The sequence below is a fragment of the Alligator sinensis genome, unplaced genomic scaffold (assembly GCF_000455745.1).
Source record: "Alligator sinensis unplaced genomic scaffold, ASM45574v1 scaffold623_1, whole genome shotgun sequence".
In the NCBI taxonomy this organism is placed as follows: domain Eukaryota; kingdom Metazoa; phylum Chordata; order Crocodylia; family Alligatoridae; genus Alligator; species Alligator sinensis.
In genome coordinates, this window is record NW_005842769.1 from 302,442 (window position 1) to 322,972 (window position 20,531).

Here is a 20,531-nt window from a genome sequence, read left to right on the forward strand (position 1 = left end):
GCAACATATTGAAACCCTCCCTTCTACCCACTTTGGACCACATTCTCTGCCCTGTTTGGCGCTTCGCATGATGTTCAAATGGTTCCTAATGTGACTGTAGGTAACTTCCCAGTTATACATCCTCCTATATACCTTCTATATACTCAAAATTTGCACATAAATATGCACAGATATTAAATGGGAAGGGTTTATGTAGGAAGGGATGTTTGTTTTGAGGGGAAGTTTTGGGAGAAGAATATCAACAGGTAAGGAAATCCAGAAAGAGAGGGATCAATCAGTACAGGACAAAGGTTAGAGATGGAAGTGGGAGATAAATACAAAGTGCTGAGGGAAGCTAATTTAGCATCCTGTATTGAGTGAAGAATTATTACAGTTGGGGGAGGCAGTAGTTGCATAAAGCAAAGCAGAAAAAAAAAGTCATTTGGGATTCTAACCAATACAGTTGAACCCAGGTTTCAAACACCTTAAATTTTGGCACAGTTCAAAGCTAGGGTTCTGGTTTCATTGCAAAATTCAGATTCAAAAATTGTTTTTCCTCTGCTGGATAATTCAACGCATTTTGGGTTCTATGCATGTAAAAATATCAAACAAATCACATGAAAACACTCTCTAGTCTTGGCCAGATAAATAAGAGAAACCCTATATTTTATATATTATTTTACATATCTTTATGTGTGTGCTTACACTTGTTTCTAGCTGTAGCAGTTGGTAGATATAGGTCAGAACTGAAATCTACAGCTCTCTAACATTAATACTACTCAGATTTTTGTTTGTGCTCCAGTATGTAGCAAAGATGATAGTGCTTCACACAGTAAATCACTAACATGCAGAAACCATGAGAAGGTACCTGTCTCAGTGGTATGATATTGTTGTAACCTACATCCTATTGAACAAGTTTCATTTTTTTTCTGGTTAACACGTGAGGGTTCCTGAACTGCCCCTTGCAAGTCATTTTTGCTATATGGAAACTAGTCTCTTACAAATATATTCTCTCTATTTTTGATCTTGTAAGTAGTGATATCACTCATGAATTCTTATCATCATTCAGTTGTTTGGGTTTTTATTGTGTCTGCTCTTGTTTGGCTTTGTTTTCTGGTAACAGGGTTTGTTTGTGATTCTGTCATTGGTTTTCTGCCAGAAAACTATCCACTCAGGAAAGGTTGTATATGGGCTGTAAGTCATTACTCATAATGCTGAGGCCTGTCAAAGAAAAATATCATCATAGCTTTTTTTCATTTGTGGGATGATCCTGGTCCTAGTACCCGTTGCATTTGAGGATTTTCCCAGAACTTTCTGGTGCTGGGTGGAACACAATAATCCTTCCTGGTCTACCCTGAACAACATCATTTTGTAAGTACAGCTGCAAGCTGTTTTGGGAGATCTCTGAGACTTCAGCCAATTTGTATCAGCTTTGAAAAAGGTGTTTATGATACATTTTTCCCCCACTGGGTCAACGTGAAACTCTCTTATGGATCTATGACAAGTTCCCACCATCTCTAGACAAAGTGCTGCCTCACAGAGTGCTGCTTCTGTTTAATGTCTGATAACAGTTGACAGCCTTTCGGCCATCAGTAGAGCTAATTGTGGGGTTTTCATTCAACTGATTCTTTGGTAGAACACATCCTTTTTTTGAAAAATCAAAAATTTCCATGGGAAAATGGAATCAGAACTTGTGGTAGAGGTGATATCTTTTATTAAACCAACTAGATTTTTGCCAAAAAAAGTCTCTTATTGGTCTAATAAAAAATATCACCTTTACTATGAGTTCTGATTCCTTTTGCCTCTAGACCAATACAGCTACAACTTGGATACCTGACCGATGAAAAATGTCTTTTTTGCCAAAAAGTATTAATTTTTTTTGTCAGGAAAACTGAAATAATGACTTCCAAGGTCCCTGCCTGGAAAGCTCTTACTAATTTCACTTCTCCAATGAAAGTGACACTGATTTAAAAAAAAAAAAGTCTTCTAAGCAAGCAGCTGGAAAACTGCAGCTGGGTTGACAAGAAGGTGAACAGACAGAGCGCTCCAAATATTTACTTCGTGATAGTTCCTTTGCCAGCTGGGTGGTGGTGAGAAGCAGGGAGAAGTCAGGGTGGGGCAGTCAGCCTCAAATAGCTGCCTGCAAGAGTTCTTGTCAGTTCTTCTTCCTGCTTGCAGGACTTCTAAGTAGGCAAATGACAAGCTGAAAAAATTCTGCTTCTAATTTCCTATTATTTCTCAAAAGTTTCTCTTTATCTTAAATGAGGATGGACTTTTTGACAAAAACTTGATATTTTTCACAGCACAGAGATTCCTTTTTCTATTCAGTTCCATTCTTGAGTTCCAGTTCCACTCTTAACACTCACTCCCTTTGTGGTCTTAGCCATGCCACTTAATGTCCCTCTTTTTCACAGAGAGGCGAAATGCTCCTGTCTCTGGGGCTAGGGACAGACATTACACATAAACTGGTTTAAATTATCAGAAATTGGTTTAAAAACCTATAACAGAACAGATGTTTAGTGCACATCAACCAGTTTGAAAATGGCTGGAACCAGTTTGAGATAAACCTGGTTGAATGCAGTATCAAATTTAAATGATTTGGGTCAAACTGGTTTATATAATGTCTGTCCTAGATTCCTTGCTGGTTTAAGATAAACCAGACTCCCCCAGCATCCCAGCATGCTCCCTGGGCTGGCGGGGCTCTCTGCTCCACAGCAGGGCTCCACAGCCCCTTCCTTCTGCTCCCTGGCCAGAGCTCCAGCAGAGACTTGCAGGCACAGAGCTTCTGCCTGGTTTCTCTCTGCTAAACAGGGATTATTCCCTCCCCATGCCCTGCCTTACACAGACACCTAAACATTAGCTAGCAGACCACATGCTGCCTATGGGTCCATGCTGTGGGAGACAATAAGGGCAGACAGGCTTTTTGGAGCTAATCAGCAGGTAGCTTAATGTCCTTCCTTGGAAAAACTGTTTAAGAAGAGCTTGAAGAGAGGCTTTGTTTTCTTAATGGGTTGGTAAACAGTGAGTTAGGGATGATAAACGTTCCCTGCTGAGCAGCTCAGGAGGGGCCTGGCCACACACCCCTCAGCTTAGCACTGTGAAGCAAGGGAGGGCTGCTCTAGCGCCCCCCAGCGTCTAGCCTGAGCCACTGCAGGCCTGTGCCTGCATTTTTGAAATGAAAAGGGAAGTCTGTCCACCTCCAAATTGTTTCAAGCTTTGCAGGTTAGGCTTTTTAAATGTCTGTCTCTAGCCTGGAGGAGTGCTATGGGGTATTTATGTAGTGTATTGGAAGCAGAACAGTGTAACAAAAATGAACAGGTGGTGCTTATGTTCAGAGCAGAGGTTCTTAACCTTTTGTAGATTCTGGGCACCCTTCAGAAAATGCCAGCTCTTAGTTTTCCCTCATTTTTTAAATATGGCAAAATAATGCCACATTTTTTTTGTTGCAAAGAATTCAGAATATTTTTAATACTATTGATTTGTATTTGAAATTATTGGGTTTATCTTGTGTATCATGTTTGCACTCCTAACAGCACTAATATTATGTGGCACCCCATGGCACCCCTGAAGGATCTTAAGGCATCCGAGAGTGCCAAAGCACCCTTATTGGGCATCAGTGGTCCACAGCATCAGAGATTTTTGCAGGAAGTCCTAAACATCAAGACTCCAGCATCTACATTAGTTGCCCATAAATTTTCAGGCGGCATTCAAGTAACTAACTTTGTCTTAGAAAACACCAAATGATTTCTGATCAGATTCTCTGAGTTATCACCTCTTTCCTGTGCAGTTTCAGTGCGCTGAAGTCAATTGATCTGGAACTCTCTTGATACAGAAGATGCACATTATCTGGGGTTGTAGCCTTGGTACTGGCAAAGGGGAAAAACAAGGAAGATAAAGGGAAACTAGCTCCATCTTAACCTTTAATAAATAGGCCTGTCTGGATGGAGCATTTCTGCATTGAACCATGTGAGTCAGGACTGGGGTCTTCCTCAGCCTCATCTAGCAAAAGAACTGGTGCTGCATAAAAGAAAGCAAACTAGGCACATGCCTAGGGCCCTGAGCTGTGGAGAGTCCCTGGCCCTTCCCTCTGCAGCAGTGGTGTGAATGGCTTCATTCTCTTCCCTTCCCTAGTAGTAATCTGTAATAAATCATTCCAAGGTTCAATTGTCTTACCCAGGCAACAAGAATACTTTGCCTGACATGGTTTAGACAAGAACTCCCCCTGCCCTTTCTCCAAGTTAGAGAATAATAGAGATGATGAAACAAAATATCTCTTAATTAAAAAAAAACATGTCTGAGAGATTAAGAGACCAATTGTGGTTGAGGAGATCTTCATAAGCTTTAGTGGCAATTGCTTATCTTATCCAAAAGCAAAATTTGGTTCAAAATACTTCATAAAAATGCACAGCTGTTCCTTTCATTATAAGGGTAAGACAGCTTGAAGAAAAAAAAAAAGTCTGTAATTCTAGCTGTAGCAGGCCTGTCTTACTCTCAGTGAGTTACAGCTGGCAGGCCATTTGAATTTCCCGTGAATAATATTCTCGTCTGAAAACAGAACCAAGGGGCAGCACGGCATGAAGTGGTTTCCGTAGCAACATTATTTGTATATTGAAAAAGTGACTGTTTTTTTTCAGGGGAATTACATAGATATGTGACGTTAACTGTCTGCTTAGATAAAAATAACACCCATTTGATGAATCAAACTTAGAAAAGATCAATTAGATGTGTTTCTCAGTTTGATTTCAGTGTTGCTACCAAATGATTCAATGAATAACTTTCAGATGTTTTTCATCACCATGCCTAATGTATGATTTTTAAAATTTTTATTTTAAGCTACAGATCATTAAATACTTCAGATTTTTCTGTTGCTTGCAAAAATTAGAGGCTATTGCAGGAAGTATTGGTTTTAAATGGAATCCAGCAGTCTAACTTTTATGAGGAATCTAACTGGATTTGCCTTCATTTAATTTTGTAGGACTAAAGTCATAAAGGAGTGTATAAGCATTCAGCCGTGCTCCAAAGAATGTCATAATTGTGACTTGGAGTAATTTACATCTCATCTTCATTTCCTCTGCCTGTTGCATCTCATAGTTGCAATTTGAAGAGATGTAGACACAGGTTGAACTTGTCAACTTCTTGTGAGGATGACCATCACTAAAACTCTGTGCCTTACCACCAAACACAAATGAAGAAAAGTTTTGCAATAATTGGGAGAGGTTACTTTGGAAGTTAGAAATTCTCAGATTTCTCTAGCCTCACCTGGGAATTTTTTACTAAAACAATAATTACAATTGTTTTTAAATCCTTTTATTCACTTCTAAAGCTTTGGAAATTCAAATATTCACAGGCCTTTAGGCTTGTGGCTAAGGGTGACCACCATTTTTGTTTTAGGAGAACTTCTGTGCAGAATTTAACCTTGCTATTCCTACAAAATGCCTGTAGATTCTGGAAACTACAGCATGCTTTTGTTTAGAAAGGCATCAACTTTGAGTAGATTTCTTGTCCCTCATACCTCCAGATAGAGCTAAATTAATTTTAAAAAATTCTAACGGTTCCACAAGATCTACATCTTGAACAGCAGCAGCTGAGGACTTAATAAAATATTACCAGTCTACAATTATGTGTTTGCAGTAAGTGGCAGACTGCATGGTTGATCAATATTTTTCATCTTATCATGTGTGTGTGTGCAAAGTAGGACAGCTCCACCTGATGGAGTGAGGGGTATTCAGAGAAGAGCTTTTGAAATTAGAACAAAGTTAAATAACCTTGGCTAGCTCCAAAAAATCATCCATCTAGCTCTGCAATCTTCAGAGAGAGAATTTTATAGTGGGGAGGATCAGAACAGAGAGAGGTTTCTGACGAAATTCTGACAGAGTACATGCCAAAGACTCAGCAATGAAGATGTTCAGGCATGGTTTCTTATGCCAATTATTTGCTGGTTTATGTTAGAAAGATATGTTTTGTGAGTCAGAAGATCAGATGAATACCAAACCAGGGCAAAGTGATAAAGAAGCACGAGGGAGTTCATTTCAAACATTGAGAACCATAGCAACAAATACAGAAGTAATAAAGAAAAATGTAATGTGACAGCACTTGAGGCCAGAAACTAAGCACAACTGGGCCAAGATATGTCACATTCTCATTGTTATCAGGTTTTTATCAGATGCCTTTTCCTCAAATGTGTGATATCACGAGTGGGACCTGTGAAGAAAGATGGCAGTGTGTTTTCAAAGCCCTCTACAGTATTTGGGCCAACATTTTGCAAACCTCAGTGTCTGCAGTAAGACTAAGGCACCGAAAAGAGGGACAAGTTTTTAAAAAGGTGTGAGCATCCATAAACTTCCAGCAAAATATTTGGGTGCTTGCTTAAATAGCCAGTTAGGTACCTAACTTTAAATTCTAAGTTTTAAAATCCATAAACCAAGTATATTTTTGGTGAGAGAATAATGTAGCAATTTGTGTTAGTGAGCTTAATCCTTTTGGGTAGCAATAGAAAGTATTTCACCACTGCTTGTGTATGCTCCCCTGCTCCTGGCAAAAATACCAACATGCCCAGTGTAACCTGGAGATCTGAATATACAGCATTGCTTACACAGAACATCCAGAGCTCATAAGATGAAAAAGGTAATGAATCTGGAGTTACTTGCTGGTATCTGAGTCTTGAGGGCACTTGGTTTCATGTGTTCAGGTTTTTCCCCATTACCAGAAGGGATAGAAGCATACTGTCTTCCAAAGGAAAGCTGAGATTTATGAAATCATTTGACTGTAGAAGCTGGGCCATGAACCCTGCTCCCTTCCACGACCAAATATCATGTGATTTAAGTTAAAATTACAAGAGTTGGCAACACTTGAGTTTGTTTTACGTTTCCTAGTCAAATAGGTCTTCAATCGAGTCTGGGCTGTTCATCGTGTCTTACAATTTCATTGCATTCGTATCTGCCATTTCCCTTTCTTCCTGGCAACCTCCAACATGTACAAGATAAGAAAGATGCTGATTATTCCTATGACAAAAGACAGCTATTATATTTAAAGACCTGTCACTGAATTCAGTTTGGGCCAACATTTCCCTCAACTCTAGCTGTGCTTCCTTTAGTGCACTTTGCTATTTTAAAGTGGCCGTTGTGCTGTGTCTCTGTGTCTTTTCTTTAGAAGCCTATTACAGTTTCTCAGATTGAGGAAGCTGCTTTTTCTCCACTGTTTTTTTGTTTGTTTGTTTTTTTGCAGCTCTATGATGGACCCAGCACCCAGTCCAACTTGATAAACACTTTTTGTGGAAATACCATTCCCCTTGTAGGGAGCACCACAGGAACCAGTCTTCATGTGGAGTTTTACTCTGATGGAATCACCTCTAAAAGTGGGTTCCAGATGCTGTGGCATATCAATGGTAAGCTACCCAGAATCTCTCTCGCTTAAAGTATATGATTCCTTCTTTTCGACAGTATGCTATTTCCAGCTTTCTTCATTCAGATTTAGTGTGTCGTGTGTGTATACACACTAACAGACTGACTTGCATCCCTATTAGCATATTTCTTACTGAAAAAAGGCCATGAACTCAGTGTGCAATATGACAGAAGGACCTCTCACCCCTGAGCAGTACTTTGGAACAAAGGTGAGGTGCGTATGCAGGGCCCTGTAAGTGAATTTTGTGCGGGCCAGGGAGCGGTCCGAGGCCCTCGTGGGGGGGGTTTTCGCGCGGCGGGCTGTGCCCAGCAGCCCGGACACGCTGGGTCGGGGAAGGCAGGCAGCACGCTAGAATTAGGCACGGACGCTTAGCGGTTGATTTAAGATTATTTTACTTACACCAAAGATGGTCGCGGTGCAGGCAGGAAAACTTGCTTGAGTTGCAGTTACAGACAGAAAAGAAGAGAGGCGGACTAGAGTTCCTTCCCGTGAACCTTCTAGCCCATCCGGTTGAAGGCTCTAAACCGTGAGCCCGTCGTGTCAACCGAAGAAAGTAACTCGAAGCAAAGAGCTCTGAATACACTCACACGAAGTTTGCTAGGCTCCGTGGAACTTGCACGCAGGGAAGGGTACGTCGAGGGATCAGGCGGCGACGGGGAGAGGCGAGAGGCTGATCAGACCCCTATAGTCTTCTTGAGATACGCGCTGGGTCCGATAGGCTCCGCAGTGCTTAGAGATCTTCACGAGATGTGAAGTTCTCCTCCTCCAGATGGTTGTGGAGTCCTCCCTTGCGGGGTTCTCCTTGGAATTCTCCAACTTGGGCGGAAACCGCTCAAGCCTCTTATACGGCTAGCAAGCCAATCGCTAGCCGCCACGTGGGAATAATTTAGAACTGGCCAATAGTGGGACACAAATTTGTATACGAATGGCGGGAACTCCTTGCACCGTGCATTTCTCTTTTGCAACTAAGAAATGCACCCTGCAAAGAAAGCTACGAGTGGCGGGGAATAATTTAGCAGTGCCGAAGCGCGCACAAACAAAATCACACCCTTGGGTTGTGACAAATTTGTGAAGCTTCTCATGTGATGTACTTGCTATGTGAAGAGGAAACATAATGCTTCATTAATAGGGTGGCCATTGGTCCTGTTTTATACTGGACTGCCCTGTTTTTAAGCCCTTTGTCCCCTGTCCATTCCTAAATGAGGACCCAACTGCAAAAAGTTCTGTTTTTTCAGTTTGTTGGTGGAAATGCATGTCAATTATTTGTCCTGGCAATTCTATTGTCTGTGCCCAGACGTAGGGGGCTACACAGCCAGGAGGAGCAGGATTTGGAGCCAACCAGGGAGGGAGGGAGGTGGAGGATCCCAGAGGCTGGTCATTCTGTGCCTGTGCGAGGAGCCTTGGCTGCAGCACACATGCAGGCACAGTGAGAGCTTAGGCACTGTTTCATACCTGAGCTCCCTGGCCCTGGGCTGGGCGAGTACAGGTGGGCCCAGGCCCTGGGGGCAGCTGAGCTGCCAGGGCTGGGCAGTTAGTCTGCACACACCTCCCCACCAAGCTGCCTCCGCACAAGATAACAGCTTTGAGAGCTGGCAGGTGGAGCACTGCATTTGTATCTGCTGGAATGCCGGTGGGACTGGGAGGAGGATTTTGTCACCGTCTTTGGACCGACTGAGCAGCCTGGTGAGTCCCTGGGCAATTAATCCATTATTTTTCCTCCATGACAGGCAAAACTGTCTGTCTCCTGAGTAAGGAGGGGTAGGTCCCACTGGACAGCTGGCTGCACTGCCACAGGCATCCAATGCCCGCTGACTCCTCTCAGCCCAGTTCTGACCAGAGTGGTGCCGGAGCAGATTCCCAGATGCCTAGTGTCTGTTCTGAATGCTGATGTGGGGAGGTGAGGTCCCTCTGCAGTGTATGCCCCTGGCTCCCAAGCGTGGAGCTGGGCTGGAGTGAGAGCAGATCCTAGTAGGGGGAGGGGGTGCTCGAGTCTCACACCTGCTATGCCACATTCTCTCGAGGCTGGTCTGTCTGGAGAGAATGGCAGAGCTGTGGGATATGTGAAACTGCAATGCAGGGGGAGCAAGGCGAGGCTCCGTGCTGGCTGAGCTGCAGAGACTCACAAACTTGCTGTTTATCCTACCACTTGCCCTCCCTCATTTCACAGGGTGCCACATGTTCATTGCTGTGTGGTTCATGGACCCAATATAGCACTCTTTTTGTAGTAGCTCCACCCCTCACTGCTGACTGGCCAAGGAGATGGTGGCCCTGCCCCTCACCACTGATTGACCAAGGGGGCTGTGTCTCTGTGGGACACCCCTCACCACCAAGGGGTGGGAATATCCCACCCCTCACCAAGGGGATATTCCTGTATTCTGGGGGGGGATTCATTAAACAGGGGTCCAGGCTGAAACACTCAGACCTCAATTAGTCCTCAGTTTCAAATGCGTACAAGTTCAGAGTGTACACATCTGGATATTTAGTCCAGACCTCTGTAGTTTTCTTTGCTGGTATCTGCTTCATTTCACAAGTAATAAATTCACTTCCAATCCCCCTTCTCTGTATGAAATAACATTTGTTCAGGGTGCTTTTTCCTTGTGGCCTGCCTATAGCAGAGACTGCCACACTGTTAATTAAATAAGCATGTGTGCATGCCGGTTAATAAAAAAAATCTCCCAGGGACTGTGTTGGTGCAAGGTTCTTGCTGCTTCAGAAATGAGGCAACTTCATTGCTCTGCCTATTTAGCTGCAATATTGCACTACAAGACTGAGTGTTACACCACATCCCATCAAAGACGATCCGACCTTGAAAATAATTAAATAGCCACAGTTGCCCTGTCTGCCTAATCAGTTCACACTATTCAGCTTTGGCCGCATTGTAAAGCCGCTGAAATCTGCTGGGGAGGCCCCAGTCTGGGTTGCTGAGGTGTATGTCTTGCTCCTCATTGTTTGAATAGGAGTTCCTGTGCACAGCCACAGACTGCAGTCATTTGTTGGCTCCCAGAGGGCTCTATTTGACTAGACAGTTGGGTTTAGAATTCAGAGGAGGTCAAGGAGAGTTTTTGGGAAAAGACTGACATATGCGAAAGGAGTGAGATCTTTGGCTAGAGCCCAGCAGGGGAAGTGCTCCAGCACAACGGTATGTTCTTGTGACTGTGGGATGATGTCATCCTTGGGCTACACAAAGGAAGAAAAACTGGAGCCTTTTATGTACAGAGACAGATGACATCAGCCTCCCTACAGTAGCCATGGTTTTAGTTTAACTTTCTTTTCTAAAGCTCTGAAAGCTTGCAAAAATCTGCGGGGTGGGTAAGCCTCTCTTTCTTTCTCTCTTCTCCCCTCCCCCTTGCTTCCTGAACTCACCAAACTCACTGTTAGCCCCCCATCCCACATTCCTCTCCCATTGTACATTCACTTCTGTGTCAACAAGCGCCTCCTGGTAATTCCTGTGCTCCAGACTTGAGCCATCTCAACCTGCTCATATTGGAATAAGTTCCTTTTACACAGATCCCAGCTTCCTTCCTTCTTTCTTTTGCAACCTATTACCCTTGTTCTTATTTTCCTCTGTTATCACAATATCTAGTTTTCCCATTTAACCACCTTGCTTAATAGTGTGGGGATGAACAACTGCACTCTGCTGAATCAAATCAGATCTGCTTGAACATTCAGAATGCTAGGCCATGTTGTCTTTCCCCTTTCCCATTGGTGACAAAGGGGCTGGAATCTGGTCCTGGCTGAGAATCTTCTATGCGAGTGGACAGTATAGATGGCTCCATTTTCGGCTTCTTCCTTAGCCTCTACCCCAGCATTCTTCCAAAGGTGGCTTTTGTCAGGAGCCATGGGTGCTTGTAACACCAGGCTCCATGCGTTAGGAAAACTTAGCACGTGAAAATGTTTGCTTCTCGTCTTAAAATTTAGAATGATAATCAATGTATTGTAATTTCTTACAGTGCCTCTGAATATTGAGTCTTCAGTGAAATACTAACTTTTGAGTGATTAGTAGTATGTAACTTTTCCTGCCTACTTCACACTGATTTTGCATAGGGCCTTCCTTTTGCTAAAGCTGGCTCTGTGTATTTCAGAAGTGGGAAAGGGTATAGTCTGATTACTTCAGGGGCTGGGACTGGAGCAGCTTTCATATCTTTGAACCATATCTCTAACCTAGATCCCAGATCTCTAGATAGAAGAGACTGTGAGCCCACGTGTCTCTCTTGTGGTGCCTCACCTAAAAAGACTGTATAGTGTTGACAGCAGATTTTTTTTTAGCCCAAGGGGTAGATGACTGTGTTTTGGAAATTAAGGTCCTGTGATCTGTTCCCCAGGACATCACTGTGTCTATTAGTGGGGGGACATGGTGTACAGTCTCTATGGCTAGGTACAGACATTCAAAAAGCTCGAGGCAGAATAGATCTAGGTTATACAGTTTTCTGTAAGCAGAATAGTTCAGATCACAGAACACGCAGTCGCCTTAGTGGGAGGAGGCAAATCTTAAACCAGCTTCCACCATTTTTAAACCAGTGTGCCGAACAGTGCGCTGAACTTCTGTTCTGTTATGGATATAGCCTGGTTTCCGATCATACCGATAATAGTGTAATGTCTGTACCTGGCCACAGTGTGTGGTGTGTGTACCATGGTGATGAGAAGAATATGTCTAGATTTGCATCCAGACACTTTTGGAGCTCCACAACAAAACACCCCTCAAGCTTCCTTCATAAGCATCTTTGTTTGAAGCTATGGAAAGACCATAAAACCCCCGTTGAGGCCTGACACACTGAGCTACTTCTGCCACAGAAGGGCACATACCTGAAATGTTTTTGACTGTCAGAGGAAAAAACAGCAATCTTGGGTCTTTATGATATGCAAAACTAGTACCAATTTAACTATACTGATTTAGTTAAATTAGTGCCTGCCTCTTCTGTGGCTGCTCTTATTTCAGCTTATAAATACCTTATAACAATTTAGCTTGAGTAGTAAATGGTAGCACAAAGGATTTGGTATAAATCAAACCAGTATACCATTCTTAAACGGAAATAGGAATATCCAGCTATGGGAATTTCATTGATTTCACAAAGTCAGGCCTCAAACCAATTTAGTTAAATCAGCACAATTTTCTTCTGTTAGCAAAGTCTGAGAATATTTAAGGGGTTTGTTTCACAAGAACAAAGCTTGACTCTGCAAACTGTATGCTCCAGTCTCACAGTTCTCCAGGGTGGGAGTTATACAGGAAAAGTTCAATTTTAGTCTAATGCACCTTTAAGAACCAGCAGCACTTGGTAATGCTCTGGGCATTGTGGGGCTGGTAGGATGATTGAATTACTTATCTGGAAAAAAAGAGGTGGGGGTCAAAGGTCTCAGTGCAAAATTACACCAGTGACAACTGTCACGCTCTGAGAAGACATGTGTTTCCTCTACCCCACCTATATCATTAAGCAATGAACAGAAGAGAGTCAGCTGCTTTTAAAGCTGCATCACTGCATTTCCTTAAAAGAATGAGTCGTTAGATGGCATTAGATGGCATGGCTTTGAATAAACCTAGCACATAAATTAAATTTTATCCCCACAGCACAGGCGGACTTCACATCTGTTACACGTTTCAGTTCTCAGTGTCATATGTATTGCCTTCCCCTTTAAAAATAAGCATTGCATACCACTGGGAACAGAATGATATGCCCCTCTGCCTCTCCAGACTCTTCTTTCTGCTGGATTTCTCAGGGAGGGCTGATTGATGGAAAGGCTGTAAACAGGCACATTTAGTTCACGGCTATTAGTCTCCGTTATTCTGTTTTCACATTTTTCCCCAGAAGGTAAAAACTGCTAAAAAGCAAATACTTGCTAAATATTGGATTTTTAGGTTTGAAAAATGTTGTTAGCCCTGCAAAAAAGCATAGCAGAAACAGAGTGAGTCGGGATGCAGCAATCATTCCCTGCCCATGAAAGTTTGGCCCCCTGGGGTCATATAGTCTAGTACAGGAGTGCTTAACCCCTAGCTCATGGGCCTTGTCATGTAGCCTATAGGACTCCCCAAATGTCTGGAAATATGGCAGCAGGGGAGTAATGGCAGCATGAATTGACACTCCCCTGCTGCCAAATTTTCGAGGTTGTGGGGAGGCTCATGGGCCAAAAAGGTGGCCCTACACATTATATCACACCAGTGTGGGGCCAGATCTGGGTGCATGGGATCAGCCTCATGGACCAACCCTACTCACCAATCCCATGTGGGATCCAACCCTCAGACTAACCAGCCCTCAGAATTATTCAACCCACAGAGTTAGAAATTTGGGTGCCATTTGTTTAGTACAGTGGTTCTCAACTTTTTAAGATTCTCAAGGTTCCCCTTGTTAGACTTAAGGAGCCTTGGCAATATGCCAGCTCTTAGCTTTCAATCTTTTTGATGACAGAAAATTAATAGAGCAATTTTTCTTTTGCAAAGAACACAGAAAGACTACAATAGGTCAAAATATTTTTGATGTTATGTGTGCCTGCTGAGCTTTGTGGAGCCTCTCCCGAGCAGCCCTGGAGCAAGAGCCCTGAGCCTGCCACAGAATATGCTCCAGCTGCCTGGGTGTTTACTTGTCTTCTCCCCAGGGAATACCGCGACACTCTCCTGCCATGCCTTTGATGTTGAGTTCAGTCATGAGTGACTGGTGCCTCCTGAGGGGGCACCTGCAGAAGCTGCCAACAGTGGCAGCCCTGTCAGGGGAGGGTACCAACCCTACTGACAGCATCAGTGTCGGCCATCAGGAGGGGCACCGGTCCCTTCGGTAGGGGCATGTGCACCCACATGGACCCCCTGACCAATCACCTATGAGTTCAATAGTGGGGTTCCCCTTGGTGAAGGGAGGATGTGCTGGGAGGTGTCAATGGTGGATGCTCCAGGGGTTCCACCTCCCCCAAACCCCTGCAATGCACCAGCATGTTGGGATGGTTGGGCGTTGGTCAGTCCGAACTTTTCTTGGGTGCTGCAGTCCCAGTATCCCCAATCTCATACCCTTGACCTTGGAGGTCCGGTGTCACAATGACTTGGACAGCTGCCTCTTTCCTGGTGGCCGTGGTCCATGGCTCATCTGCCATGGACCTGGCATCAGTTTAGTACCCCCACCCTGATGGGGCTTTTGGGTACAGGGTCGACTCTGCGATGTTGGGAGTCCCTGAGGGGCCCTGGGGTGCTCAGCCCCCAACGAAAATCCTCTGGCCTTTTGCCTGGCCTATGGGACCTCAAAAGGAACAAAAAGAATGGTGAACAACTTAAACTTTAGGGAGGGCCTGGGGCCTCCTCCCTACTCTCGCGTTCTGCATTGAAAGGTGCCAATTGTCCCTTGGCGCAATCCCAGGTCCCAGCTCACTCCCTGGGCCTGGTGCTCAGTACTTCTATGATGGGGAATGGACCCCCTGCTGGGTCCTCTCCCAGGCTTTCTCCTTGGAACCAGGAGTGTTCCTGACTGGCCCAAGAGGGGGACTCACAACCTCCTCTCTGCTGCATTACCACTGCCTTTTCCCCACTTCCAGCTTTTAACACCCCAGGCAGCATCTCCTGATGACGTCATCCTCCCGTGCCAGTTCCAGCCATATAGAAAAGCGGCTGATGAACCGCACAGGAGGTTTGTTCCCCTACTGCTCACCCTGGCTTGTTGCATCTGAAAAAGGTAAGTTTGCCCCACTCGCGGGGCTGTTTTTCCAGGGTTGTGGCAGGATATCCCCACCATGGCCCCAACCGCAAGAAAGGGGTTTCTGCCCCTCTCTTTTCGTCCCCCTGGAACACTATGGATCCCTATTTGAGATCTATGTAGAACTTTTGGTAGAGGTGATATCTTTTATTAGACCAACTAAATAATTGCAAAGAAATGGTTTTTTTATTTGCAAGCCTTTGGGCTCACATGCCGTTCCTCAGGCAAAGGAGAAAGCACAGATTGTAACATTTTTCCCAGGTAGAAATGAAAATTCATAATGTATAATATTTGAAATCTATTAATTTATCTTATTAATCATGCAGGAGTAGATTGTGTGTGTGTGTGGGGGGGTGTGAACAGGACAATAAGAGTGGTGTGCAGTGGTGAAGTTGCCCCACTTTGACTTCTGCTTCAACCAGTGTTTAAAACTAAGTGCCTGGGAGAGCAACAGGATTTCTATTCAAGCAGTACTAAAAGAGTCAATTGACCTCATGACTCATTATCATCCCCATGATTCCTGCTAATCTCTCTCCACTCCGAAAGTGTTAACAACCTTCTTTCTTTTTTGATGGTTTTGATATTCCACTATTCAAAGTATCCTTTCTTCTGCAATTTTGCAACCTGTTAGCTGTTTCTGGTAATGTCTCTCTTCTGTTTCACAGTTCTGCAGCCCTTAACTTATGTATCCCAATATTAACTCAAGTATAAAAATGACTGACAGCAAGGTATTGGAGGTTCTGTCAAGACACTCAGGAAAACAAGATTTTGTTTTGTGAGTCTGAACAAGAGATATACATTTAACTATAATGAGTACAGGACTAATGAAGCTATATCCTCTGACTATTTTTGCCTAGTTTGTTGTCTTCTAAACTTAAAATATTATCTAGCAAATCTATGCACTTTCCAGTTGGGTTTTTTTTCTTTGATCTTAAACTGAATAACATAGCACTATCTCCTTAACATCTAGTTTCTCTATAACATGTGCCACATCTTCTGCACCCCCTTTTCAAAATTCTAAATCCACCCATGGAATCATGTGTAGGTGTTGAACACCTAGCAGAATAATATTGTGTGGCACCCTATGACACCTTTAAAAGGATCTCATGGCAGCTCAGGAAACTATGGCCTCCAGGCTGAGAATTACTGGTCTAGCAGTTCAGGTAGGGAGCTGAGAGCTGGGAACTTCTGAGTTCTAATCACATTCTCACCACAAACTTGGTGTGCTGCTGAGGACATCAAGGCAAACAAGGTTTGAAATCTCAAAGTGGCCAGCAAGCTTTCTTGTCCTATTTCTGTGGGGCCAAACATGAGACAACTAGGGCCTGATTTTCCAAGACCAAGTACTTCAAGGCCAAAAGAAAGATTAATGAAGTGCTGTTTGTATGGAAGTTTGGAAATACAAGATCAGGTTCTATATAAATGCAAAGGCCATGATTTTCTAAATTAAGGGCCTAATGTTAGAAAACTCAGTCTACATTTGGGACCTAAGAAAAAGTCTGCAGCTGTTGTGGGAACTGTGAATACTCAGGATCTTTGAAAATCAGACCTTTTATTTAAATACCTAAAACTTGGTTTTGCTATAAAAAAGCTTGGTTTCAATGGGGGTGTTTTCACTCAGTGGCTGCATCTACATGAGACACTGTAACAACTGTGCAGTCATTTAGTACTTGTATAAATTAGTACTAAATGACAGTTGTGCCTACAAACAGCTGTTTCGTGATGCTGACTGTGCAGTAGCTCATGACTACTGTGCAGTAGCTTCATGTCACACTTCCTGCCATGCAACACTACTGTGCAGTAGTCACAGACTACTGCGCAATCAGCATCTCATGTAGCCATGGCCAGTGTCAAGCTCACTAATATCTGCTTGGAACAATGTGGATGAAAATAACCAGAATTGAGGAGATGGGTAGAATAATAGCGTTTACAAGGATACAGGACATGATTAAATTATTGGAATAGAAAAATGGCCCACTCTTGTAATCCTTACTCTCACAAATAAATCTTCAGCATGAGACATCCAATTATTTTCAATAGAACTTCTCCTGTGAATAAAATGGACTTGTTTGAGTAAAGACTTCAGAAGCAAATCTAAGTTATTCTGCGTGTAACACCGTAAGTTCGCATTTGTACTGAAAGAAAAATGATCACATATGTTGTTCCTTATAATTGGGACACTTCGGGCATGTCTACATGTGACACTACATCATAGTGATGTGATACGGTGATGTAGCATCCATGGGTGTCTACTGCTGACCAGCAGCTACTTCACCGTAATAGTGTGCTCCGCCTGTTATAGGATGCCACTACAGCAAAATAGCTGTTAAAAATAACCATGTGCTGTGTATACGGCATAGTATGGGCAGTTACTGTGCCATACTTTAGTACTTGAAAAAGGAAGCACAGCACACTAACAACATCACTGTAGGACAATGTGTAGATGCACCCTTTAAAGATCATATATGTTGTTCCTTATAATTGGAACACTTTTGAAACTAACTGAAATGTCATGTAGTATACAACAATCAAAACAAACCTAATGCCATTTATTTCCTGCCCTCTGAAATGTACAAAGAGAGCTGAAAATCTTGCAATGAATATATATTTTTTTATATAATACTACTTGTAGTTGCTGTATTTGAATTCTTCTTTTGTTAATGGATGCCATCTGCTAATTAACCACATGCAAAGATATGCAAGGATCCTGGATGTTTATAAACATCATCATTTGCACAGTCTTCAGTGATTACTAAAATTTCAGCCAAGGGAAAGAAAGGCCACCAAATAGAAGTTTCTTGAACTTTCTGTTTGTTGTTTGGTGTCCTAGCAACTAAATGGCTAGTAGGTAGGTGCTGTATGTATTTTCCCAGGGAACTCCAAGACCTTTAAGCTGCTAAAAGAAAACCCACTTTTTCATGGTTTTAAATATATGGAAGAAGTTTCCAAAAAATGACTACAAGGAGAGTTGATCATAATGAGTACAAACTGTACTCAACTCAGCCTCAAGAAATTTTTTCCATAGTGCAGCTGTCTTTGTGCAGCCATCCAAACATTACAAGCCCAAATATTTCTGTGTTGTAGAAGACGTTAAGCTGGATACTGAGTCCTCTGAAAAACACTTTTAAACTTGAGTGAGAGCTAAAGGCGCTTGGCACTTTACAGGAACTACCCCTTAATTTTTGTTTACTGTTAAAGACCAAAACCTTCTCTCAGTGGTAGTAAAGGGAAAAAATTCCCATTTATTTCAATAAAAGTGAAATCATATTACCTGTTTTATAGACAGGTAAGCACTGTGAGCTTTGTGCTGATTTAATGGGGAAGTTTGGTACCAGCCAGAGACTGAAAGTTATTAAATTAGCAGAGATAGTTTCATCATTACTTATCCTATTTCATTGTCTCATCTAGTTCTCTTGGGCTAGTCCTATTCTAAGTTGCAACACAAATAAAAGTGATATTTATAGATTATCAAATACTGATAATTTACACAAGTCAGGTAGTAAAGGAACAGAATGTTGCCATGTCATTTATGCATATGATCCAACCAGTGTAAACTGTGAACTGATCAAGCATATAATTCAAAATTCATTTTTAATAAATATTCAAGATAAAATATTACTCTAGAATTACTGTGGTAAAAGAGCAACACTCCAGTGGTCTTGGAACTGAAATACAAATGAGTTGTGAATATGACTGTACTGAAATGTGCTTTGAAGTTTGAGCAAATATTTCTGCATTTTTTTCCTCTCAGTTCTAGAGAAGGACCGGTACTGAAAATAAAGCTTTTACAGCTATTCAAAATATATAATGAATTTGATACCACTGTCTTTGAGTTCTTTTTGTTCTGACTTTCCACAAGGATTCTAGTAAATGAGTCTGCAGAAAGGAATATTTGTCCTAAGAGCTAAATTCAAATATTATATTTTCAAAAAGGTAATTTGAAAAATATTCACACTAGAAACTGATTATAAACTCACCTATTTTAGGAACAGAAACACAGATTGTCAATTGTATATCAAAGTATCTCATGTCAAATATTGAATATTTTCAAAATGCTGCTTGTAAACAAAAAACAAAAAAAACTACCAAGAATTATTTTTAGACATTCTGTTTTAGGTTATTTTATACCTTTATTTCAGATATTTCACAGTATTTGTTTAGATACTCGATAAATGCAGAAAATGAACACATTTTAAGAAATTCTTTATCTATTCACAGGCAATTAACAGAGTGGCAAAAATCAATTGACTACATTATTTATTACTAATTATTCACCCAGCTTTAATATTGATCAGCTTTTTACCACAGCATATATAAAAAATACATTCTTAAAAGCTTGCCTGTGGGTAATGTGCAATGGGAAGAATAAAATAGTGCATAATAAAGACTTGATGTTCTCATTGATGTGGTTTGGCCGTCTCAGTATTGATAGAAGTTCAGAGAAAATAAAAACCATTCCTGAAAGAATGCTAGAGTGAGTAGTCTAGTGAATGTGAATCTGAATGTTGAATGTAGGAGTTGTAGAAAGGGAAAGGTCTGTGGCTTATTTTAAAACAGCACAATTTTTCCACTCGTCTGACCCATTTTGGGTTTAAATAAAAATATGTCTTTGTGGCAACTAGGAAACTCTCAGTAGGAGAAGCTTAGTCATAACTGCCTGTTTAATTTGAAATGTTCCCAATTTCTTCAGTGTAAGATAAGTAGCAAGCTGCTTTTGTCTCTTCTTGCAGGGGTCCCGTAGAAGTCAAGCCATACAAATTGGTTTGTTGAGAAATCTTTAGTTTCCAAAAGCAGTGCAGTTGCTTTTTTCCATAATGAATTGTTCACCAAAGTTGCCATGTCATTTCTACTGACAAGTGTTGCGTAACAGAGAGAGAATTGGAGGAAGAGGTTGAGCTCACACTTGCACATGAACATATTCATTCACTCCATGCACATATGCATGATGCCATTTGCATTGTGTCAAGTGATTTGACACTGCCTTTCTCATTTTCTCCAAATTAGATAGTTTCTTTTTAAGTAACTTTGGAACACAGTCTGCCTTGCTTTTGTGTGGGTACAAGAGGGAAGAAGGGAAAACATGAGAGCTTTCTTACCCTGTCCGTGCCTATAGTTAAACGCTAGGACCAGAAATTACACACAAACTGTGTTATAAGTGGTCAGAGACTGGTTTAAACCTATAAGAAAATAGAAGTTCAGTGCACATAGACTGGTTTCAAAATGGCCAAACCCAGTTTAAGACGAACCTCAGTGAATGTGTATCCAGTGAGATATTGGAACAGGTTACTCCAAGAGGTTGTGGAATCTCTATCCTTGGAGGTTTTTAAGATCTGGCTAGACAAAGCCTTGGCTGGGATGATCCAGTTGGGGGGCGGTCCTGCTTTGAACAGGGGGTCGGACTAGATGACCTCCTGAGCTCCCTTCCAACCCTAATTTTCTATGATGTTGTATCAGACTTAACTGATTTAAGTTAAATTGGTCTATTGA

The 20,531-nt window shown here is 42.2% G+C and overlaps 1 protein-coding gene across 2 annotated transcripts in view; it reads left to right on the forward strand.

Moving 5' to 3' along the window:
* The window catches only part of CUBN (cubilin), a 243,841-nt gene that overhangs the window by 82,103 nt on the left and 141,207 nt on the right, over positions 1-20,531 (forward strand). For both annotated transcript variants that reach the window (XM_025216815.1, XM_025216816.1), the window contains exon 28: positions 7,204-7,363. In XM_025216815.1, coding sequence (XP_025072600.1) covers positions 7,204-7,363 — 160 coding nt within the window. The remainder of the gene's footprint in view (positions 1-7,203; positions 7,364-20,531) is intronic.